Source organism: Ascaphus truei, chromosome 1, assembly GCF_040206685.1.
Source record: "Ascaphus truei isolate aAscTru1 chromosome 1, aAscTru1.hap1, whole genome shotgun sequence".
Taxonomy (NCBI): domain Eukaryota; kingdom Metazoa; phylum Chordata; class Amphibia; order Anura; family Ascaphidae; genus Ascaphus; species Ascaphus truei.
The window spans coordinates 383,040,569-383,066,912 of record NC_134483.1 but is presented as its reverse complement, the minus strand read 5'-3'; the positions used below and the strand labels follow the sequence as shown (position 1 = coordinate 383,066,912).

The following is a 26,344-nucleotide window of genomic DNA, read 5'->3' as shown; positions in this document are numbered from 1 at the left end:
TAAATTACTTTAATGTCATAATTGTTTTTATGCTTGTATGTTTCTTTTAAGCCTTGTCCGTGCTTTATTGTGCTGTTTGAGCATTTTACTGCTTATTTTATGGGTTTTTTTCCCCATAAGTTAGTAAAAAAAATACAAAACCAACATCAAAATCAAACAAATTGAGTTTGGGCAAAACCAGAACCGAAACACATTTTTTTCCCCTGCTTTTAGTAAATGGAAGAAGAATTCAGGATTGTATTTTATTGTAATAATGATCAAATTGCTAGAATTATCAAATTTCCTGCAGTTTTGACTTGAAATGCACTGAAAAGCCCTGTGATTGTAAATGGGATATTCTATTAGAATAGTATTTTCCCTACTGCAAGATTTTCTAATACTTTTGAGAAATACTGTATAGCATTGGATGAAGATAAGATGTACGGTTATTTCCCAAGATATAACATTTGTGAGGAAGGAAAGGCTATTTAGTTTTTTGAGTTTGCATTGGGGGCCCTTTTGTAGGAAGTGTTGGTTTCAACTGATAAGAGATAACCCCATACCTGCAGTAATGCACTAAGGTTTTGAAGTGTGAAGCTTTACACAAGCTACAAACAACACGGACATTCGACGCACTGATATTTAAGGTTATTTAAGGCGAACATTTCTTAAACCTTTATATTTTTTTTCAATAATTTAAGTTATGTTGAATAGTTTTTTTGTGGGCCGGTCTAACTCTTAAAACCACAGAAAGAACCAAGCTCATCATAAACATGGCAATAACCTTGTAAGAATTCCAGAACTGCAATGAGTTCTAGCCCCTTTAATGTCAAACATCTATATGGGAGTTAAGGGGTTACGTAAACTATTTCAATATTGAGTCATCCATGTTTTAGATCCCCATAGATATTATTTAATATTCCAAAAGATAAAGCAACTGTTTTATCTCACAATTAAGACCTTGATTGGGATAACATAAAAAAAAAGTATAATAAATGCCATCATTTCTAGAAATTGGTGAAATCATTTTGCGGATTTGGATCTCTGCCTCCTGGTCTGTGGATTGGTCCCTTTTTAAATGTAATAAAAGTTGCGACATCCTTTCCAAATCCGCTCTTTGAGAGAGAGACCGAGAGAGAGACCGAGAGAGACCTTCTCAAAGTACACAGGAGTACATTAAACAGTACAAGTGGCTGAGCCACTTTCCTCTACTGCTCACTGTACAGAAGAGAGCACTGACAGACACTCAAAGAAGCTGGAGACCTACCACAGGCTACAGAGGGACTACACCCTGGTACCCTACCTACTAAAGGTAAATAACTCAAAGCAGAGACAGACCTTGTGCCAGTACAGAATGAGTGCCCACTTGGAGAAACTCACAGCTCTTATCCACAACTTTAATAATATAGAACAAAAAATAACAATCCTTCTAGGAGAAGACGAAACCACAGCAGAACTGGAGGCACATTGAATCAGCACCTGTCACCGGCTGAGAGACGCCCACTAAACCATACATCTCTGTGTGTAACTTTTACTCATGTACTGTGTAAACATTATACCCTACCCCCTGTTAGTCATGCTTTGGCAATACTGAAATGTTTTTCTATCATGTCAATAAAGCTGATTTGATGAGAGAGCGAGGGAGAGAGTGAAAAGTCTGTGTGGAAAGGCACTCCTTAACGTAGAGTCATCCAAGGTGTCATAGACAGGCGAGTGTGTACAGCAATGCAGAAGGAAGATCCAGCACACTTTGGGTTAACAATAAAGTATTTTTATTGCAGTGATCAACATAGGATAAGAATAAATATACTTTATTGTTAACCTCAAGTGTGCTGGCTCTTCCTGATATATATATATATATATATATATATATATATATATATGTGTGTGAATGTGCTCACAAGTGATCTTTTTATTTGCTATATGCAATACGGTGGAGGTTTGTTGTTGCCTTTTTCACCCACCATAAACTTAAAACATATATATAAAACCCGAAGAAGTCACGTGGTAGTGACAAAACTAGTTGGGACGAGGTGGTGACGTCAGCGCGCGACGGAGAAAGGAGGTGCCTTCTGCCTGTGTGGAGCCCTGTTATTCTTGCTGCACACGCGGCTAGCAGCCGGAACCTCCATTGACTGAAGGATTTATACTGCATGTGTATTATCAGGCTGATCTATACAGCACAGCGGTGTGTGTCAGGAGCTCCAACAGCTGCAACCTACTCAGGCAGAGTATTTACACTGGATCCCTCCCATCCAGCTGACGAACCCCTTAGAGATTATTTTCTTACATGCTTGTTGTTTTTTAAATCTTGTAAGTGCGATTCCTTGGGACCGTGTGTCTTATTAAATGGACTCTATTTTTTATACAGTATAACACTATGGTGCCTGCGCTTCTCTTTGTTTATATATATATATATATATATATATATATATATATATATATATATATATATATATACATACATACATACATGTAGAGGTATCAGTACTGTGTTAGCCGAGCTTCAATAATCCAAAAATAAATAGATGATACCGTTCTGTGGCTAACGAAATGCTTTTATTTGTGCGAGCTTTCGAGATACACTGATCTCTTCTTCCGGCGATGTTACAATGAATAAAGCAAGCAAAAGGTATACTTAAAAACAGAGACACTGTTTTTAAGTATACCTTTTGCTTGCTTCATTCATTGTAACATCGGCGGAAGAAGAGATCAGTGTATCTCGAAAGCTCGCACAAATAAAAGCATTTCGTTAGCCACAGAACAGTATCATCGATTTATTTTTTGATATATATATATATAGATATATATATATATATGCAGTAGGAAGATCCAGCACACTATATACCGGCTGAAATTAATGTAGTTCAGCTCTAGAGACCCCCTGCTTCAATCCTATGTAATTAAAATAAAATAAAAGTTGTGCGATCGCCTGTTAGAGGCGCACAGAGAGAGGGGTCGCTTCTGTCTGCTCTCACTGCGCAGCTCTTCCATACTGATACGACCCGGTAGGATTAACACAGCAGGAGTCCCACTCAGAAGGAGAGAACCCTGCTGTTTTAATCCAGATGGGCCATTAGTCTGGCCATGGGGAATCTGTGAGCAGGCAGTTGTCAATCAGTTTTCAACCCCGGTTTCCTGTCCGAATACTTGACAAAAGATCTGGCTGCATCTGTAGGAGCAATAAATCAGTTCATTGATTTCAGTCTCTCTCAAAGTGTCACAAGAGCCAGTCAGGATCAGGAACTTGATTACCTTCAAATATTTAGAGTGCTCATATGGAGAAAAGCCAGTAATTTATACATTGTAATGTACCTTATTGATCTGGTGTTATTTATTGCAAAAAAAAGGTGTTGAGAATAACAATGGAAGAGTTGAGAATAAAGAGTTAATAAAAAGTTAGGTAGCTATATAGCTATACTGTCAAAAAGATTTTGGGTACATATAAAACACATTCAGATATGTGTGTGTATATATTGTGATACCATCACTGTCCTCTAGGTTCTGAAACAGTGCAGTAAGGAACCTTTTCCCCTATCATAGAGTTAATCCTCCATAGAAGTAGCTAGTTCAGCTGATGCCTAATTAGGAAGACTGAACTCGTGATTGCTCATGGAGTTTTTAATAGTCAGGAAGTGACTATGTGAGAGAGACACTGCTGTAGAGAGTGACACAGAGAGCCAAAGGGAGATAGAAAGTGCTCCCCAGCTGCGGAGGACCTACAGAGAAGTTTCTCTGGGCCTCAATGTGGGGCTGAGTTCCCCTAGGAAGGAAGGACAAGGCTGTGCTGAAGAAGGGACGTCTGCTCCAAAAGGACTAAGATAAGCAAATCCCTTATTATTGTGTGCATAGCCTGTATACATTGTTGCATATGCCAGGGCATGTTTTAGCTGGGAACCAGTATAGTTGGCCAGCGGTCTTTAGAAAGGGCTGGAAAAAAGTTAGTTATTTTCTCTAACAGGAATAAGTATTTTATTATATTTTATTTATTTTATTTGCACACGTGCGCCCACACGCACTAACACTTGGCGCTTACATAAAGAAAAAGTGACTTTGAACCGCGCTCAGCTTGCCTGCAACGCCCCACCGCGTGTGCTTGCGAAATAGCTAGGACACTCAGTGCACATGCTTGGGGAGCTGGTGACGTCACCGCTTTCCAAGCATGAGCGTGGTCAACGCCAGTGTGGCCGCAGCCTTACAGGGACGGTGGGCCTGTTGTATGATTTAATTCCTGTAAATAAAACCCATACAGTTTTTTCGACCTTAAATTGGGACAAAAGAGACTGCAATGTGGTGTGGGTATCACAATATGTATGTTTCTCTTTGGCCTACAATATAACTTTTTTTTTTGTACTGTTCATTTGCTCTGCAGTGCTGTGTCTTTAACCGAACTCTAGTTTGGGTGAAGTATTAATTTATGTATATATGTATACAGTACATACATACTTACACACATAAGCACATTCAGATGTGTGTATATGTACTATTGTGGCTTCCTTTTGGCCCACACGATGCAGTGGTTTTAAACCTCCATGATGTACCTTCTCTGGTAATCACAACTGTTTGTAGGGGGTTTCCAGAGCTGGAATTAATGCAAGTCAGCTACGGAGGCCTCTTAATGCAAGGCCCCTTGCTTCCTATATGGGCAAAAAAAAAATGGAGGGAGAGGGCAGAGGTAACTGCTCATTTCATACATGCTGACCTCATAGCATCAAAAACTGAACATGTAAAAAATCGCTAGATATTATTCTGTAGAAATATAATAACAATACTTTCGGGTGAACAGAAAATGAATGTGAGTTCTGCGAGTGCTTCTAATTTTGTTTTAAACCTGGGGGGACAAGCATGGTTGATGGAAAGCTAAAATTTTCTTTGTTAAGACTCTCAACATACAGTAGAGAAGTCAATACTGTATTTCATCTTAATATTAAGTAACAAAACATTTCCTGAGGCAAACTGTACTTGAAATATCTGTCTGATTATTTCTCACTAGACTTGATATTATTTCTAGGGGAGAAAATGAAAATTAAGAAACCTACGTTTGCCACGATATTCTGTAGTGTTGTATATTTTGTGTGTGTGTATATATAGATTCCCCAGATGAAATCCTAGCACCAGGACGAAACGCGTAGGGTGGAGGCTTAAGAATATATCTATAGCTCTCCCTATCCCCAGAACTCAGTATTTTACCTCCAGATACCATATTATATATTGTGGACATTACTCCCCGGCGCTCCGGTAAAAATACCAACCGAGTGACGTCACGATCGTTGTCTCGCGGGACCAGAGGAACAACGTAGGAGAACTGGAAGATAGCTGCGGGCAGGGGGAGGGGAGATGAAGGGGGGAGGGGAGGTGAAGGGGGGGAGGGAGGTGAAGGGGGAGGAGGTGAAGGAGGGGAGGTGAAGGGGGGGATGAGGGGAGGTGAAGGGGGGGATGAGGGGAGGTGGAGGGGAGGTGAAGGGGGGTGAGGGGGGTGAGGGGAGGTGAAGGGATGAGGGGAGGTTAAGGGGGGGATGAGGGGAGGTGAAGGGGGGGATGAGGGGAGGTGAAGGGGGGGATGAGGGGAGGTGAAGGAGGGGTCAGGGGGGGTGAGGGGAGGTGAAGGGGGGGTGAGGGGAGGTGAAGGGGGGGTGAGGGGAGGTGAAGGGGGGTGAGGGGGACGAGGGGAGGTGAAGGGGGGAGGGGAGGTGAAGGGGGGTAAGGGGGGTTGAGGGGAGGTGAAGGGAGGAGGTGAAGGGGGTGGTGAGGGGAGGAGGTGGTGAGGGGAGTTAAAGGGGGTGGTGAGGTGAAGGGGGGTGGTGGTGAGGGGAGTTGAAGGGGTTTGTGAGGGGAGGTGGTGAGGGGAGGTGAAGGGGGTGGTGGTGAGGGGAGGTGGTGGTGAGGGGCGGTGGTGGTGAAGGGGGGTGGTGGTGAAGCAGGGTGGTGGTGAGGGGAGGTGAAGGTGGGTGGTGGTGAGGGGAGGTGAAGGGGGGTGGTGGTGAGGGGAGGTGGTGAAGGGGGGTGGTGGTGAGGGGAGGTGGTGGTGAGAGGGAGGTGAAGGGGGGTGGTGGTGAGGGGAGGTGGTGGTGAGGGGAGGTGAAGTGGGGTGGTGGTGAGGGGAGGTGAAGGGGGGTGGTGGTGAGGGGAGATGAAGGGGGGGTGGTGAGGGGAGGTGAAGGGTGGTGGTGGTGAGGGGAGGTGGTGGTGAGGGGAGGTGAAGTGGGGTGGTGGTGAGGGGAGGTGAAGGGGGGGTGAGGGGAGGGTGAGGGGAGGTGAAGAGGGGGGGAGTGGAGGGTGAGGGGAGGTGAGGGGAGGTGAAGGGGGATATGAGGGGAGGAGGTGAGGGGAGGTGAAGGGGGGATGAGGGGAGGTGAAGGGGAGGTGAAGGGGGGGATGAGGGGAGGTGAAGGGGGGGATGAGGGGAGGTGAAGGGGGGGGTGAGGGGAGGTGAAGGGGGAGGGGGGGTGAAGGGAGGTGAAGGGGGGGAGAGGAGGTGAAGGGGGGAGGGGAGGTGAAGGGGGGGAGGGGAGGTGAAGGGGGGGAGGGGAGGTGAAGGGGGGAGGGGAGGTGAAGGGGGGGAGGGGAGGTGAAGGGGAGGTGAAGGGGGGGAGGGGAGGTGATGGGGGGGAGAGGTAAGTGACAATGTATCAGGTGGCTGCTTGCTCCCCCTTCCCCCACTGTCTCTGCCGTCCCCCCCCCCCCCCGAAACCTTCCGTCTGTTGTGGCCATCTGCAGACGGGAGCGCGTGCATGCGTCAGCCGCTCCCTCACCCGTTCGCCCGGTCCCACGTGGATCTGAGGCGGGAGGCAGCGTGTGTGAAATTGTTGTAGCCGCTCCCCCTCCCGGCTGTCCGCTCCCCCGCTTGGTCCTGGCCGCTCCCCCGCTGACTCTACCGGCCGGGGGTGTGAGCTTGGAGGCAATGCGGGAAGGGAGGGGAGGGCGGAGGCGCAGGGGTTTGAGGTGGCCCAGCGGCAGGGCTGTGAGCTGGAAGGGGAGTCGCAGGGTTTTGAGGCACAGAGGTGTGCGCTGGGAGGTGAGGCGCAGGGGTTTGAGGCAGCAGGAGGCACAGGGGTGTGAGGCACAGGGGTGTGAGGCACAGGGGTGTGAGGCACAGGGGTGTGAGGCACAGGGGTGTGGCAGCCGGAGGCACATGGGTTTGAGGCGGCGGCGGAAGGGCTGGGAAAGGAGGCGCAGGGGTTTGAGGCGGGCCGGCGGCAGGGATGTGAGCTGGGAGGGGAGGATGTAGGCACAGGGGTGTGAGGCGGCGATTTAGTTACTTACCTGGGTGGGAGGTGGTGGCGGCTGGTGCACATCGTGTGGTAGGCCGTCTTGGAGTGGCGCACGTGTGAGGGTGGTGTGTGTGTGTAAGAGTGGGTTAGACTGTTAGACCCCACCGGCCAATGAGAGCCATGGGGGGGCGGGGGGCTGACGGAGCAATCTGATTGGCCAGAGGCTAAGTGACAGACCGACGGACCAATCAGATTGCCCATAGGGACAGTGCACATACAATGTTTTCAAAAAATATATATATAAAAAACAAAAGAACAGATCCTACGCTCCTATCAATTTGGACTAAAATATACTAGTGACGTGTTTACATTTAGAGTCATTTGGTTGCATCTTTTGATGAAAATTTATAGATACAGTGGTGTGAAAAAGAAAGTACACCCTCTTTGAATTCTATGGTTTTACATATCAGGACATAATAACAATCATCTGTTCCTTAGCAGGTCTTAAAATGAAGTAAATGCAAAGCCAGCAGTATAACCAACTTCACACTGATGATACCCATTAAGGTTGAAACATGTCTGTGAATGGTTTCTCTGGCTTTGCATTGAATTCCCATGCTGTGCTTTAAAGCTGTGTTAACAGCGAGCATTAGCTTACATGGGCTCCATGTAACAATGGTTTTTCAGACAAAAGGTGACACATTGTATGCTCATTTGCATGTAATTTCCCAGAAGCCCTTGCTGCAGTGGAAATGGTGAAAGGCAGGGTTGCAGACCTGCCTAAGTCATGTGAATGTACTCACAAGTGATCTTTTATATATATATACAGGCATACCCCGGTTTAAGGACACTCACTTTAAGTACACTCGCGAGTAAGGACATATCGCCCAACAGGCAAACTGCATCTCACGCATGCGCCTGTCGTTACGTCCTGAACAGCAATACCAGCTCCCTACCTGTACCGAAGCTGTGCACAAGTGGGGAGACTATAGAGCCTGTTACAAATGTGTTATTTACATCAGTTATGCACTTATGTGACGATTGCAGTACAGTACATGCATCGATAAGTGGGAAAAAGGGAGTGCTTCACTTTAAGTACATTTTCACTTTACATACATGCTTCGGTCCCATTGCGTACGCTAATGCGGGGTATGCCTGTACACACACATATATATATATATATATATATATATATGTGTGTGTACAGGCATACCCCGCATTAGCGTACGCAATGGGACCGAAGCATGTATGTAAAGTGAAAATGTACTTAAAGTGAAGCACTCCCTTTTTATATATATAAAAACAAAAAAGGAGAAAGGGCGCAACCCATAGCGTAAAAAGCGTATATTTTAATAAAAAAGTTGAGGAGAGGGAAACAAGCTCACTCACAAACGAATAAGTAAAACAGGCATGTATATATATATATATATATATATCACCACATATATTATGCACCCGCCGTTCAGACCGCAATCTCTCTTCTTTCCTTATCAGTCGAAGGGAGGCTATGTCGATTCTTTTTACAAATTGGTCCTGCAGGACTTTGAGTGTCTCTGTTCAGGACCCTATAGAATGAGACATAATCTCTCTAAGCCGGAACGAGTTGCTTTTTGATGCTCTCAAAAACAATGAGAGTATCATTATTAGACAGGCAGACAAGGGGGGGGGCATCGTCATCCAGGGCAAAGACGCATACCTACGGGAGGCGTCGAGACTCCTGGGTGACATTGCCTCCTACACTGTTCTGCCTACTGATCCCACGCCCAGATATCAGATCGAACTTAGAGAATTGTTGGATAGAGCACACACAGATGGCATACTTACTAGATCAGAATTTAAGTTTTTATACAATAATCATCCGCGTATACCTGTGTTTTACCATCTGCCGAAGCATCACAAATCTCTCATTGATCCCCCTGGTAGGCCTATTATCTCGGGGGTGGACTAAATGATGGTGAGCTTGTCCCAATATGTTGATTATTATCTTCAACCAATTGTGACCTCATTGAGGTCCCATATTAGGGACACGCTGCACGTCATTGATGCCATTTCCGAGATAGAATGGAAACCCACTTATTTGTGGGCCACGTGCGACTTATCTCTATACACGTCCATAGTGCACTCCAGGGGGATTGATGCAGTGAGCTTCTGGCTGAACCAGGATACCACCATCACTCCAAATCAAAAAACATTTTTTATTGGAAAGTATTAATTTTATATTAACACATAATTATTTTTTGTTTGAAGACATTTATTATTTGCAGATCTGTGGAACGGCCATGGGTACGAGATTCGCCCCGAGTTATGCTAACCTGTACATGGGCTATTGGGAGGAGTTAGCCGTGTGGCAGAGTACTGTGCTTGGGGCGGGTCTCGTATACTATGGCCGTTTCATAGATGATTTGATATTAGTTTGGGATGGTGAAGATGATAACTTTAGGAATATTTTAAAATCATTTGATGAAAATGATCTAGGGCTGAAGTTCACTTTCGACATTCATGCTAAATCTGTGGTATTCCTGGATCTGATACTGGTGTGGATGATGATCTAAACATTCTAACAAAAACACACTTCAAGACTGTAAGTGTTAACAACTACGTTCATGCGGATAGTAATCATGCTACACGTTGGCTTAACATCCCACTGGGCCAATTTCATCAAATGAAGAGAAATTGCACAAAGGACGGCGACTTCATATCCCAATCTAAGTTGCTTGAGTCAAAATTCAAGGAAAAGGGATTTGACTAAAACTTATCAAACAGTCTCTTGATAAAGTTTCTGCTTTGGATAGATCCTCACTTCTAGTACAATCTAGACTTAAGAGAAAAAGTACCACCAAGCATTTAAAGAGTCAGATCCCAGAAACATCTATGTCCTTGAGGTTTGTAACAGGTTTTTAATCAATCTTCAAGTACTATTGGCAGGATCCTAAATAAGCATTGGGATATTTTAAAATGTGAAACCCATTTGGGGCCAAATTTACCAAATAAGGCGTCAATAATATTTCGGAAAGCCAGAAATATAAAACATATTCTGGCACCAACTAAAATTAAGAACAGCCATCCATCTGCTTCGTCCAATTTGAGACCTGTTGGAAACCACAGGTGTGGCAGGTCACGCTGCATCACCTGTGGTTATCTGTCAATATCTAATCAGTTTGTCTCTTTTGTCAGGGGTAACACACACAGTGTCTTAAGGTCAATTACATGTTTAAGCATGTATGTCATCTACATGCTGACGTGTGGTTGCAGCAAACAATATGTGGGCCAAACATGCGTCCTTTAAGTGCTCGATTTTTAGAGCACCGAAAGAACATTATTAATGGTGTTAGCAGTCATGGTACTGTATTTACAGACATTTTGATATGGTTCACAAAAAGGATCCAAACTCATTAAGAATTATGAGTTTGGAATATATATCTCCTCAGCCATTGGGGGGGTGATCGGTTCAAAATGTTGTGGAGGCGCGAGACATATTGGATCTACCAGCTCGTGACGCTAGCGCCTGGTGGAGTCAATGAGTCTATAGACACAAGTACTATTGGGTAAATTGTGTTCTTTATTTCCAACTTGTTTAGGGAATATTGCCCAGTTTCTGGACTCTAAATCCTCAGTCCTGTTTCTCTCTTCTCCTATCGGTTCAGTGTAGAACGGTGACCTATATGGTAAAATACAGGACAATCTAGTGTATGTGTACAGTACAATATTTATTGTGTAATAATATCTGTTATATATGTGAGGTGCGTTTATACATTCATAGCCCCCGTTATTAATATACATATGCTGATGATTCTCCTGTTATTATTGCGGATTGGTCATTGTTCGCACTAATTATATAAGTAGATTAATCTATTGCATTTAGCATAATTCTATCATTATGTATTTTTATAACAATTCATCATGTTAAAACCATTTACATTTATATATCTTTATATATAGATCTTTATAATAATTATTTATTGCAACTAATGCTTGTTTTCTTTTCTCAATAGTTCAAAACAGCATATCCATGCAAATCCATTCAGGTGGTTCTGCAATTTATTGTACTTAGGATAGCTCTTTGATAGGTTAATAGTTGCTAAGCAACCCGCTTTTTTGGTATATATATCTGTCTAGGTTAAGGTCTGATTATCCTTTGAAAACGTCAGTGTGTCTGACGAAACAGGTCAGGACAGCAGCGCCGACACTATGTCATCACTAAGGGACGGAAGGAGTGGCAAGTTTCCATCCCTGCTGCACCGAGCCCCAGTGCTGGTTCAGATGAGAGCCGATCTGGTCTGGAGGGACTAAATACCAGGGAATTCCGCATTCATCGGTATCACTACCATCCACGAGGTCTGAAGCATTGGACTAGCAGCTGACAGCGTTTGTTACATCTTTGCTGTGGAGGCCGTACTGATCCCGTGGTGGCGATATATATATAGCCCCGGTCCCCTTGGGCTTTCCGAGGCCCCCCTCCTTGCTGGCAGCACGGTCGCCGCCGGAGCCAGCGACGGACCCGCCGGCTGGTTGCAAGGGTGGGAGCCGCAGCAAGGAGTGCTCCGAGTCTTGGGAGGCTCTGCGGCGCACCCGGCTAGTGGGGGCCGCCATTGTGTATGCTCGCGCATGCGCAGTGGTCGCACATGCGCAGATGAAGTGCGGGAGTTGCGACGGCCATTAGCAAGTCGCGCATGCGCAGTGGGATCACGCACGCGGTCCCAATATAGTAGCAGCCTCCACGGGACTACAATTCCCACGAGGCTTAGGGCCAACTACACCAGGTGTCCCCGTGTGGCCAATGAGAGGCCCGAAGTCCCGGGAGAAGCAGATAGATAAATTTCGTGGGCTGGCAATGAGTCAGTTGGAGCAGGGAGCTGGGTAAATGTGGGTGCATGGGAGCAGTAGCCCCTTGCACTAGGCCAGTTACCCCCAGAGGCCCCAGATAACTGATACCATTGCCCCAGTTTGTGGTTGCTTCAGGGACAGGCCCTATGTGAGTAGTTCTGCCCCTTTAGCTGTTTGGGTTTAGTTAAGGAGACACTCAGTGTCGCGCAGCCTGATTCCTGGGTCTGGGCTCAGACCCCTCAGTTATATAGAGACTATCTTCTCGGAGACTGCGGCCTGCCGGCTGCAGACGGATCCCCGTCAAGGTACAGACGGTGCGGCGCCGTGGTGATATTATCCACGCCGGAATTCACCCCACGCGTAGGAGGACGTCTCGTCGGATCAGGCGGATCCAATCCAGTTATCTTGCGGCCCTGTGGGCTGGAGCCCCAGGCAGGTATCTATAAGTAGTGCACCAACACGTCAAGGGATAGTGCTATCTCCAACACATTGGGTGGGGTTGGACATAAGGGACATCAGGGAATTGGTGCCCAGCACCCAGGTACTTTGGAGGAGGGACTACCTAAGTTGATGTGTGCACCCGGTGCACTGCTATGTATATGGTTACATGCATTATGCTGTATGGTACAGGATACCGAAGTTATTAGTAGTTATAGTAAAACGGTTGCTAACATATATTGTGTGCGTGTATTACTAGTACTGTGTTCCTGTAAGAGGACCATCCCACTCCGGTGGGAACCCATACAGGTGGAGGCGCTGTATTCGAATAATCAGGTAACCCCAGGCTCCCAGTGGCGGAGGTTCAGGCCTTCTGTGAGCCTATCAGGTAACGCACCACACCCGGTAACACACGTGTATGATTATATATGGTCCCCATCTGCGATAGGGGGGGGGGGGGGGGCAAAAGGTGTTTTATATATATATAGATATATATATATATATAATATATATATATAATATATATATATATATATATATATATGTATATATATATATATATATATATATATACACATGCCTGTTTTACTTATTCGTTTGTGAGTGAGCTTGTTTCCCTCTCCTCAACTTTTTTATTAAAATATATACGCTTTTTACGCTATGGGTTGCGCGCTTTCTCCTTTTTTGTTTAAGATTTTTTTGGAACTGGTTCTCCCTCTGAAAGCTGCCTTACACCCATTCAAGCGTCAATATTGGACAGGACATTTATTAAGGAGTGGATTAGTATCAACTATTCATTTATATTTAGTATTGCTTTATTCTTTCTATTTGTATTATTTTAATATTATTTTATGAATTAATCATTATTTTTCATATATCTTTTGACGCTACTAATCTCTGTTATATATATATATATATATATATATATATATATATATATATATATATATATATACATACGTTACCGTTCCAAGGTCTGGGGGACCTAAGGAAGGTCCCATTTGGAGGACCGAAACGTTGAGTTTCTTGATGTACCACTATTTTCACCAATACACTTTTTGAAGTTTTCTACAATTGAGTGCGGTCTCTTGCTTTACCAGACCTTGGAACGGTAACGTATGTCTATATTATCCATATGGGGCAAGCACCTACAGCCTATCAGCACCTAAGGAGTGCCAACTGTTCTATTTGACTATATATATATATATATATATATATATATATATATATATATAAAAACACAGAAAAAACAGGCGCACTCATAGCGTAAAATAGTATAACAATAAAGTTTATGGAATGAAGGATTTAAAAATACACACTCACAAACATAGCTGAATATAAAGCATTTTTGAGTAAAACTCAGCCCGTCAGACGCAGGAACCCGGTATGGAGGACTTCGATGTGATGTCCGTGGTATGTCCTACTGCAGTAGCCCCTCTGTGTCCTTGCAGGGACCGAAGAGCATGAGGGACGCCGTCTTCCCCTTACTCCGGCGTCACACAGTAAATTCTCTGATCCAAATCTCGCGAGAATTCGGTGACGCAAAAATATGCTGTAGCACATGAGTGAATGTAATAGAGTTAAAAACTTTGACAGTAACCTCCACTGCACTCTCTACGTGGAGGTTACTGTCCAGTTTTGATCTCTATTACATTCACTCATGTGCTACAGCATATTTTTGCTGTGCTGATAGCATTTATCTCAGCCGCCCAGCCGTCCAGCCCGTTTTCCATTGTGAATTCTCTCCGGTTGAAACTCACTGACGTCACCGAATTCTCGCGAGATTTGGATCAGAGAATTTACAGTGTGACGCCGGAGTAAGGGGAAGACGGCGTCCCTCGTGCTCTTCGGTCCCTGCAAGGACACAGAGGGGCTACTGCAGTAGGACATACCACGGACATCACATCGAAGTCCTCCATACTGGGTTCCTGCGTCTGACGGGCTGAGTTTTACTCAAAAATGCTTTATATTCAGCTATGTTTGTGAGCGTGTATTTTTAAATCTTTCATTCCATAAACTTTATTGTTATACTATTTTACGCTATGAGTGCGCCTGTTTTTTCTGTGTTTTTATAGATATCTTCAAGGAAGTGGTGTTCCCTTCACTCGGGCTGCAGAGACTCTTTTGGATAGCAATTGGAGTATTTTTTAGGATTTGTATTTTTTAATATATATTTTTCTGGACATTTTCTTTTTGTTGCTTTATTTTGTATGTTTTATATTGTTTTATTGGATTAGCTTTATATTTTTTTATCTGTTCCACTGTGCATAGTATAGGTTATACATATATCTTTTAGAGGGTATATATATAGTGTTTCAGGTTGGCGCCAATTTTTTCTTTTGTTGTGATATATATATATATCTATATATATATATATTCACACACACACACACACACACACACACACACACACACACACACACACACACACACACACACACACACACACACACACACACACACACACAAACGTGTGCGTAACGTCACCCAAAGCAGAGTTCAAAGAATAATTATATTGTGTGTGTGGTATGGATATATATACATATATATATGTATGTATGTATGTATGTATGTATGTATGTATGTATGTATGTATGTATATAAAATAAAAAACAAATACTCTATACCGTTCTGTGGCTAATGAAATGCTTTTATTTGTGCATGCTTTCAAGATACACCGATCTCTTCCTCGGGCGATGTTACAATGGATAAAGCAAGAAATGTTTTACTTTAAAACAGCTTGGAATGTTATCTGTGGATGAGACCTATCCCTCCCCCTTGTGCAGTATGCGATTTATGACTTTAGGTGTTAATGGTCCCTGAATGTTTGTGATGTAAGTTTGTGTGTGTATGTGTCTGTTTCTTCCTCCCATCCTACACCTCTTCCTAACTCTCCTCCTGCCTTCCTTGACTCTTTTTCCACTGTCTCAGAGGAGGATGTGTCGCTGTTGATCGCCTCTTCTCCCTCTACCACTTGCTCTCTTGACCCCATTCCCTCCCATCTCCTAAAACCTCTTGCTCCTACTATAATCCCTATGCTCACACACATTTTTAACTCCTCCCTCTGCTCTGGAACCTTTCCATCCTCCTTCAAACATGCAACAGTTATACCATTACTCAAAAACAGCAAGCTTGACCCTACCTGTCTTTCTAACTATCGACCTGTCTCCCTCCTGCCTTTTGCCTTTAAACTCCTTGAACGTCTTGTATTCTCTCGCTTGCTCCATTTTTTCAACACCTATTCTCTCCTAGACCCTCTACAATTTGGCTTCCGCACTGCTCACTCCACGGAAACAGCCCTCACTAAAATAACTGACGACCTCCATGCTGCCAAAGACAGAGGTCATTACACTCTGCTCATATTACTCGACCTCTCTGCAGCATTTAACACTGTGGACCACCCTCTTCTCCTTCACATTCTCCATACTCTTTGTATTCAGAACAAAGCTCTATCCTGGATCTCATCCTACCTCTCCCATCATACTTTCAGTGTCTCTTCTGCTAACACCTCCTCCTCCTCTATTGATCTCTCTGTGGGGGTACCCCAGGGCTCTGTCCTGGGACCTCTTCTCTTTTCTCTGTACACCCTCTCTCTAGGTGACTGTAACAGGGGACCTACCCTGTTCAGAAAACTTGCCTCTAATCCAGCAGTGTGCTGGTTAATTGACCAGCACCTGGCTGATTAGAGGTGTTAGAAAAAGTCTGCCTCTGAGATAGGAAGTGAGACTCCTTAGCACACCTGTGAGCTGAACAAGGAGACAGACGTATTGAGCCTGCCAGAAGAGACTGCACGCTGCCAGCAAGACACAGGGGAAAGTACTTCTAAACCTAGAGAACAAAGAAGTCTTCCCCTACAAGAGACAGATAAGACTTTCCTTTCTAAGACTTTTTTTTATATCTGCACATATCAAGATATATGTTTGGGGCTGGGAGACATGCTAATCTAAAGGGAGTAGTGGACTGCATAGGTTTAACTAGAAATACTCCCAAGTGGAACAGAAGCTTTGTTTGACCCCTTATTTGCAAACGTTTGGATGTTTTCTTCTGTTAAAGAAACAGGCGCAATAAAAGCCGTATTTAATTTCACCTTAAAACAGTCTCCATTGCATACCTCTGCACATGTCCTCTTACAGTGACCTAATAACATCTTTTGGGTTTAAATATCACCTCTATGCTGACGACACACAAATGTACTTTTCAACACCCGACCTTACACCTGCTGTACAAACCAAAGTCTCTGAATGTCTCTCTGCTATATCATCCTGGATGGCCCTCCGCCGCCTTAAACTCAACATGGCTAAAACAGAGCTCCTAATACTTCCTTCCAAACCTGGCCCTACTACCTCCTTCCACATTACTGTTGGAACTATGATCATTCACCCAGTAGCCCAAGCACGCTGCCCGACTCCTCGCTCACGTTCGCCCTTCACATTCAAAACATATCTAAAAGCTGTCGCTTTTTCCTCCGCAATATAACAAAGATACGCCCCTTCCTCTGTTGCTCGACTGCTAAAACTCCGACTCAGGCCCTCATTCTCTCCCGTCTTAATTACTGTAACCTCCTGCTGTCCGGCCTTCCTGCCTCTCACCTGTCTCCCCTACAATCTATCCTAAACGCTGCTGCCAGAATCACTCTACTCTTTCCTAGATCTGTCTCAGCATCTCTCCCCTCATGAAATCCCTCTCCTGGTTTCCGTTCAAATCCCGCATCTCACACTCCATTCTTCTCCTCACTTTTAAAGCTTTACACTCTTCTGCCCCTCCTTACATCTCAGTCCTAATTTCTCGTTATGCACCATACCGACTCTTGCGTTCTTCTCAAGGATGTCTTCTTTCTACCCCCTTTGTATCTAAAGCCCTCTCCCGTTTTAAACCTTTTTCACTGACTGCCCCACACCTCTGAAATGCCCTTCCCCTCAGTACCCGACTAGCACCCTCTCTATCCACCTTTAAGACCCACCTTAAGACACACTTGCTTAAAGAAGCATATGAATAGCACTGTGGATATTCTGAACACATGATACATAAAGCTTGGCCCCCTGCAGACGCACTTACCTGAACTCCCTCCTACTGTCTCTGTACGTTCTCCCTACCTACCAATTAGACTGTAAGCTCCTTGGGGCAGGGAATCCTCTTCCTTAATGTTACTTTTATGTCTAAAGCACTTATTCCCATGATCTGTTATTTATATTATCTGTTATTTATTTGATTACCACATGTATTACTACTGTGAAGCGCTATGTACATTAATGGCGCTATATAAATAAAGACATACAATACAATGTGTGTATGTGTGTAAATATAAATGTATAAAGCGCCCACAGTGTATACAGTGCTTTACAAAAGGTGTGTGTGGGAGTGTATACCAATGGTGTTGGTAGGTATAGAAATATAAGAGGGTGTTGCATTACTATAAATGTGTGTGGATACTATGTGGTCACTATTGGTATATATGAATAGAATTACATTGCACATATGTACAGATGCAGCGGCCGTTATTCGAACAAATCACAGAGCCGTTTTCGTGTGCGCTGCTGTACTTCACGTGGCATTAACTTGGCCAATCTCCCCATGCACACGTGTTTATCGCAGTTGCTTTGTTTGAATGTCATGGATTGTGTGCAATTAAATGCAATGAAATGAATGAATTGTAATGTGTACAGTACTGTGCTAATTTGTCAATTTCAGGTGTTTAATAACCAGAACACTAAAATGCCATTTTCTGCACTCGCCTGCACTCACATCTTAAGGCAGTACGGTTGGAAGAAATCCTGCGCCATTACATGGGTATTCCAAGGTATACAATGTGTGAAGTGTTCAAATAACGGCCGCTGCAGCTGTGTGTGCATTCATATAGCGCAGTATGTATAGACATGGCCTTTAGTACTCATTGGAAGAGAGTTCTCTTGTTTCAGAGTAGTGACTCATGAAGCTGTGGTCTTGGTTTAGGCCACCGCTAAGTGTCCCAAACAGTTGCATACAGTTGTATTCATGCAATCGTCTCTCTTTCGGTGTTCTAAGATTACCTTTGAATATGGCCACCTTCAGATCGTTCATCTTATAGTCAGAGTCAGAGAAATGTTCACCGACAGGACAAAGAAACCATCATCCACCATCCACCATCCTGGACAAAGAAAGGAAACAAACAAAAAATCTGACACCGATACAGAGGAGAGCCATAGACTCTCTAAAGGCCAACCACACCATAACAATCAAACCTGCGGACAAGGGAGGAGCAGTGGTCATAATAAACACCACAGACTACTTGCAGGAAGTGCACAGGCAACTCTCTCATGCCAAGACTTACACCAAACTGCAGGAGGATCCAACAAAAAAATACATGAGAGAATTCAATAGGATCATTAAAACACTCCTGATTCATACAAGAGAACAAATTTTGGACCTGTTACCAGCTAACCCAGTACCTGGCAAGTTCTACATGCTTCGTAAAATTCACAAAGTGGGTAACCATGGGCACCGTATTATCTCTGGATCTGGCACACCGACTGAGAATATTTCTGACTGGGTGGAAGGCATTCTAAAAACCACATGTCAGGAACACACCCAGCTATATCCAGGACACCACCGACCTGCTAAGCAAACTTAATAACATTGGCCCCCTCCCAACAGGGACACTACAAGCAACCATGGATGTAGAATCACTTTACACAATCATCCCCCACAAAGATGGGATTTCAGACTGCAGATACTTTCTGGGACCTCAGGAGCCACTCACAGAGACAGTGAGTAAATGCATCAAATTTATTCTGACCCATAACTACTTCACATTTGGAAATGCCACATACCTCCAGGCAACCGGGACTGCAAAGGGCACTCGGATGATGCCACAGTATGCCAATCTGTTCTGCGCAAAACTGGAAAGTGACTTTCTTTCCACCTGTCACTTGAAACCACTTATATACCTTCACTACATCTATGACATCCTCCTGATTTGGACCTCTGGTGAACAGGACCTCTAACTCACCCAAACTCTGGACGAAGTACATTTCCTAGACACCACCATTACTATAAAGAACAACCAACTACAGACCTCTCTCTATATACCGCAAACCTACAGACAGAGCCAGCTATTTGAGGGACAACAGCTTCCACCCCACACACACTAAGCATGCAACCATCTACAGTCAAGCCATACGATACAACCGGATATGCTCTGACACAGCACACAGGGGCCAGAGGATTACAGCCTCGAGATCGGATTTCATAAACCGTGGATACAACCACAGAATTGTAGACCAGCAAATCCACAAAGCCACCAGAATACCAAAAATATATTTCCTTGAAACAGAAAGAAAGAGACAAGAGACAGGGTATCTTTGGTGGTCACATATAACCCACGCATAGAAGATCGCAGGATCGCCAGGGAACTACAACCCAATCTCCAGGAAGATACAAGACAGCAACAGGTCTTCCCTGAAAAATCCTTATTATCAGACAACCTCATAATCTCAAGGAACTGATGGTGAGGAGTAACATATTCAACAATACAACTGAATGCGGGACAAGACCATGCCAGGACGCAAGATGCAAAACCTGCGCAATGCTCCACACAGCGGGCACAATAAAAATACCACACAGGAATATGGATACAAAATCAAAGGAAGGTTCACCTGTTCCTCCAGCAATGTCATGTACCTTAACATGCGCATGAAATGCCCAGGGGGCTGCTACTACATAGGTGAGACGGGACAGGGGCTAAACAAGAGAATAAACCTGCATCGTCACAGCATCACACGAGGAACAAGAGACAGTCCGGTCGGCGAACATTTCTCTGACTCTGGCCATAAGATGAACGATCTGAAGGTAATCTTAAAACACACACATATATATATACATATATATATATAAATATATATATATATATATATATAAATATATATATATAACTTGTAACCCCCTTCCCCCTGAGCTTTAGGGTGTACGCTGGAAATATGCTAAATATGCTGCCTATACCTGCTGACTCATGGCGTTTCCAAGCCTCCGCCAAGGGGAGCCTGGGGTGATACAATTAACGTCTCGGTGCAGCACCTCCTCCTGAGAGGGATTACAACGTAGTGGGAGGAGCCCCTCACAGGACCCAATAACCGTAATCACACACTTTGTATAAAACAATACCTTTACTGGCAACATATAACCCTTAACGGTTCCAATGGCCACTAATAGGTACAACTACCCACCAAGCCTCGCACGGGCGTAACCCACCACCGTGTAGCCCACACCATGTCCCAAGAGTCCCAAACCCAACCCCAATGTGTGAGACAGCACTGCTCACTAATTTGAGTTGTTGGTTGGTGCACGTGTTGTGGTGAGGTACATGCCGGGTGTGTCCACACCCGGGCGCGCCGACATGAAGACAGAGTGGATCCGCTGATCCCGCGATGAGTCCGCCTTGCCGTGTGGTGGTATCCCGCTGGATGGTCCCACCGTGAAGACAGTCTCTGTATCTTGTAGGAGTCTGATCCCAGACCACAATTATCAGGAATACGCAGCCTCGCAGCTGCGTCCCTGACCTTATCAAACAGGTAATGGGGCAGGGTCCCTACCTAAGGGCCTGTCCCTGTAGCAGCCACAAGCTTCCCAGGTGAGTCGGGGCCTAGCTGGGGCCTAGAGGGATACCTGGCCTAGTGCAGGGGCCACAGACACCCTGCACCTACAACCACCCCTACCTGCGTCCCAGCTCCGACTGCCTATCTGGCCTGAGCACGCCAAATGTATCTTATCCCTGCAGGGGAATACTCCAGCCCTATTGGCTGGTTCCCTGCACCTGTCCAACTGCCCTGTGCATTGTGGGGTTTGTACTCCCTTGTGGATCCTTTCCCTATTGCCTCCGTGTGCGCCTAACGTGTTGCCCATGCGCGAGTCGGTAACAGCCACCGCAACTCCTACTGCACATATGTGAACCTTGTAATGACCGCTGCACATGCTAGCCATTCTGCGCATGCGTGCGCAATCCACGATGGTGGCCCCCACTAGCCGCGTGCGCCGCAGAGCCTCCGGAACACCGGAGTGCCCCCCGCATCCTGCCCCCACATTCCCATCCAACCGCCGGGGCCGCTGCCGACTCCGGCAGTGCCCACACCCAACACAGTCCCTCCGACAGCCTGAGGGTAAGGAAAGGCAACGGAGAACCCAGAGGGGGACCTGGGCTACATTATATATATATACAGTGGTCGACAAATCACCAAAAAATCTACTTGCCGAATAAAAAAATCTACTCGCCACCTAGTACCACACGTGTGCTGCTTGGGCCAATAGGAGCACGCCACGATGTTAAATTTACTCGCCCGGGGCATGCAAATGTATAGGTTTGTCGAACACTGTATATATATATATATATATATATATATATATATATATATATATATATATATATATATATATATATATATATAAAGCAGAAAATAGCCGTGTTAGTCCAGTTGCGATAGTGCAGAATAAATGAGTTCTTCAGTATTAGGTGATACCTTTTTTATTGGACTAACAATTTATGTCATAGGACAAGCTTTCGAGAGTTATCCTCTCTTCTTCAGGTCAGCAATATTGATATACAAAGGATTCAATGGCTAAAACAGTATAGAGAAAAATAAAAATAAAAAAACAATAGATATGGACTGTAGATAAGGTAGGGTGTTAAAAGTGTTTGAAGCCAGGGGACAGAGACAAGGAAAGGTGGGGAGGGATGCTGGGGGGGCAGAGAAAGTGTGGATAAGAATGGACGCAAGCAGGATAATTACAAACAATTTTGATAGGGTGTGAGAAAACCCATGTCCGCATTAAGTCCTTTGGTTTTGGTGTCAAAGAGTCTTATCATTCTGAGTTCAAATGTTTTCCGTTCTTGGGTGCGTTTAAACATTCCATTGAGGATTTTGATTTTTAAATCATTAATGGAATGATCTGGTTGTGAGAAGTGATGTCCCACAGGTGAGCAGGATCTTCCTTCTTCGTGATGGAGTATAGAGTGTCTGTGCATATTCATTCTTCCTTGTAGTTTTTGGCTGGTCTCCCCAATGTAGCATCCTTGGTCACATTTGTTGCACTGAATCATATACACTATATTCCTGGATGTGCAGCTGTATGATCCTTTAACATTGAATGTTCTATGGTTGTGACTGGCTGTGGGATCTTGGCAAATATGTTTGCAGACTTTGCAGCGTTTGTTGTTGCACGGTTTTGTGCCATTCATTATCAGTGTCTTTAAAATCGTTAAAATCCACACTTTCTCTCTCTCCCCCAGCATCCCTCTCCCTCCCCACCTTTCTTTGTCACCGTTCCCTGGCTTCAAACACTTTTAACACCCTACCTTATCTACAGTCTCTCTCTCAGTCTCTCTCAGTCTCTCTCAGTCTCTCTCTCTCTCAGTCTCTCTCTCTCAGTCTCTCTCTCTCTCAGTCTCTCTCTCTCAGTCTCTCTCTCTCAGTCTCTCTCTCTCTCTCTCTCCTGTATATTAATCACACACAATTATTGTGAATGTATTTATATGTACCCAGCTCTATCTGGATGTCGATCAGCGTATCTTCCTGACAGTTTTACACCACATCCAGGCCCATTTTTAGAGCAAGAATTATTTCCCCTATAATGTACATTCTATTTTACAACTCAGTGAAGCACAGAACAGGGTTTCCTCGTGTAAGGAGGTGTACAAAGTTGCTCATCAGACAAAAATTAAAATTGTAAACAAAGGCACAGCAAAAGAAAGCTCTCTTACAAAGTCTCTCTATGATATATTGAAAGTAGATTATTTCCATGTAATGTGAACTGATATCAATGAGAACTATGTACTGTACTGTATAGTAGCAGTGGAACAAAAGACCTGTAGAGGTGACCTCTAGCAGTTAACTGTTTATTTGTATTATATTTAACCATAAACAGCATAAAATAGATCAAAGTAAACAATACACACGCATGATCAATGTTATCTTGTGATAGCCATATTTCATTTGGTTTTGCTGACAGGGTATTCAACGTCTGAAAAACACCACAAATGGTATCTATTACTTTATCATGCAGTGCTCACAGTACCTTGGTTATGGCCTTTCTACTTGGCAAGCAACAGAACATTTGCAAGCAGTATGAACAGAAAACAAAGACGATGTTGAATGGTAACTGTAGTACCATGGAATTGGAATGACCTTTGGAATATTTACTAAACAAACAATATAAAACAAGTGAAAAACAAGATTATTGTGCGATTGAAAATTAAAGTTGGAATCATTTCAAGCGTTAAGAGATTATTATGCAAAAAACAGTACAGATGCAGCCAGCTTTATCTCCAACCTGCCCCAGCACATGTGCTGGTGAACGGTGGAGTGTTCAAAGCAAAGTGCAGAGCAGGGGGAATTGCCCATCAGGACTAACACAGTGGGGTCACCTGCTTCTTATATCAATGCTGATGTGCTCGAGGACATGCCTAAATCTAACACAGCAATGAGAAACAAGTCCCTTAATTACGAAAGAGAGCCTGCAGTGTTCTATAGCTGCACGCAGGATCGTAGTGATAGTAAATACTATATGAACGCTGGGACTCCGCAACTTGAGATCAGTATCAGTGTATGTTGCGGTAACAATGATAGCATCCCGCGTGTGTGGGGGAGTATGGCCAACGTGCGCATTTCGCGTAAGAACGCTTCTTCATGGCTCATAACTCATGAGTTACATCAGCATTGATATAAGATGATCAATGCTGATGTAGGGGACAGTGCATGCAAGAGCTAGTGTCGTGGTTAATTACCTTGTTAACTTTACCTGCGCTGGAATAGAACACATGATACATAGTTACTCATTTGCTACACTTGCATACTGTGTCTATGCTCTGTGTTGTAGTCCCGGGCGGTCTCTGCAGCAAGCCGTTCAGTTACTCACGGCAGTGTTTGCTTGCCGTGGACTTGCACCTAACAGTCAGCTGTGATCGGTCGGGTGATCGGGTATAAACCACTTCAATCACACAGCACAGTAACCCCTCCACATCGGGTTACAGTACTACGGTGACAGGGTGGGTGACTGGTTAATACATATTGTTAACCTCACAGCACAGCATTTCATGTACATTAGGCTGCTGTGCTCCTGTTTTATCGGTTGGGTGATAGGATTTAGATCCCCTTTACCCCACAACACAACTGCTCATTTATACCGGGCTACTGTGCGGTTGCTATATACAGCTGACAATTAATGCTTTCCTGATACAGGAACACTATCTTCTGTAAGACACCCCTTGCCCCCTTCACATGTGATCCTTACGGATCCCTTGTGATTTCTATATGTTTTAATTGCCTTTTACATTTACCCTCTGCAGCAGTTCATACTGTGTAATCCCTATGGATGGAAAAGCGGCTATTTGCCCCTACAAGGGGAATTTTTTCTGCTAGGTGTATTTTGTCGGTCTTCCACTCTACAATTTTTAGAGGCACACCTGCACTCACCATCAATCTAGGTATCAGTAGGCTATTTCAGGCATTGACCCTACAGCTGTCTGGATATATACCTTGGCCATAAAGGCAGTTAAAATACAGCAGTGATCAATATCAGCTCCCTTACCCTAATTCCCATTAGGCTGTTATCTACAGTATGAGATTTTGACAACCTGTCACTAATCTCCCATATGTAGTATCAACAGAGCTTTTACAGCTTTGTTACTTTGATTACAGTTACGTTTAATGCTGTATCATTTTAAACCCCTATATTTTATATTTGTTGATGACATTAAAGAATGATTTTAACACAGTTACATTACTCCTCCTGTGATAGAGTGCTCCTTCACTAGGTTTCCTTTTTCTCTTAGTTTAGCTATTGTTCCTTACCTAGAGAGCACCTCACTTCATTACCTTAGCTGTGCGGGGGCTCCCTTTTTGTGTGTCGCAGTTGGGGAGAGCAGGGCCCGGTAGCAACAAGAGGACAGGCAGCCAGGCCTTGCCATAGGCCTGAGACCATCCCCAAGGTAAATCTGCATTTTATATCTATTTGGGGGATGATTTTTTATATATATTTGGGAGCGGGCGGGTGTGAGGATCAGGTGCAGGCTCCACTCCTGTGAAGTCAGCATTGGGTGAAGGCTCTGCCCCAGGGTTTGATTCGGACCTTCCTACAGCTGAGGCCTCATCAGTGCCTGTTATGCAACTCCACCCAGCAACGAATCAGGGCTCTGATTGTAGTATCAGCTTCTGCGATGCAGTTGGTTAGATATTAGCTGTTCATCCTTTATATGCTCAACGTTTGCCTCTACAAATTGGCTGAGCATAACAGTTTGTTACTTGTGACGTTGTGCTGGTCACAAGCACTCTGTTGTACCTTGTCCTGCCTTGCTGTGATTTGTTTTGCCTTGCAGTTCACCTGAACCTCTACCATGGACCTTTACCAACTACTCTCCAGTCTCCTACCCTTGACCTCAGCTTGGATAACTACTACTCCACCTTCTCTAACCTCGACCTCGACTAAGTGTCCTCTACTAGCTCCTGTCTCCTACCCTTGACCACGGCAAGTATACCTACTACCCTACTTCTCCTAACCCTGACCCGGCTACACGACAATGAACCTGTACAGCAGACATGGCCTCTTTGCTTCTGGTCGGTATTTACAAATCCCCACCTCAGCTCACAGTCCCATCCTGTTTGTGGCGAGCACTCGGTACAGGGGGTTTATATGTATTTGGGAGGTGGGATTTTATTTCTTTATATGTATTTGGGGGGTGTTTTTTTTTATATGTTTGGGGGTGTTTTTTTTTATATGTGTAACACCCCTATCCCACCCTATGGCAGATTTGCTGTTAGATAGGTGTTAGTGGTGCTGTGGTGCTCACCTGTTGGTTCCCAGGAGGCTGAGTCTCTGCAGATGTAGTAGGAAGCTTGGGGTACAGGATGCTATTTGTGGTTGGTGCAGCA

At 44.4% G+C, this 26,344-nt stretch overlaps 1 protein-coding gene across 2 annotated transcripts in view; it reads right to left on the bottom strand.

Moving 5' to 3' along the window:
• HPGD (15-hydroxyprostaglandin dehydrogenase) overlaps positions 1 to 26,344 on the bottom strand; it is a 90,673-nt gene that overhangs the window by 15,257 nt on the left and 49,072 nt on the right. Inside the window, exon 5 of one of the 2 annotated variants that reach the window (XM_075611175.1) lies at positions 18,479 to 18,576. The exons of the other annotated variant lie outside the window; for it this stretch is intronic. Within the exon in view, the coding sequence (XP_075467290.1) occupies positions 18,506 to 18,576 (71 nt within the window). The 3' untranslated portion in view covers positions 18,479 to 18,505. The remainder of the gene's footprint in view (positions 1 to 18,478; positions 18,577 to 26,344) is intronic. 2 annotated transcript variants of the gene reach the window in all.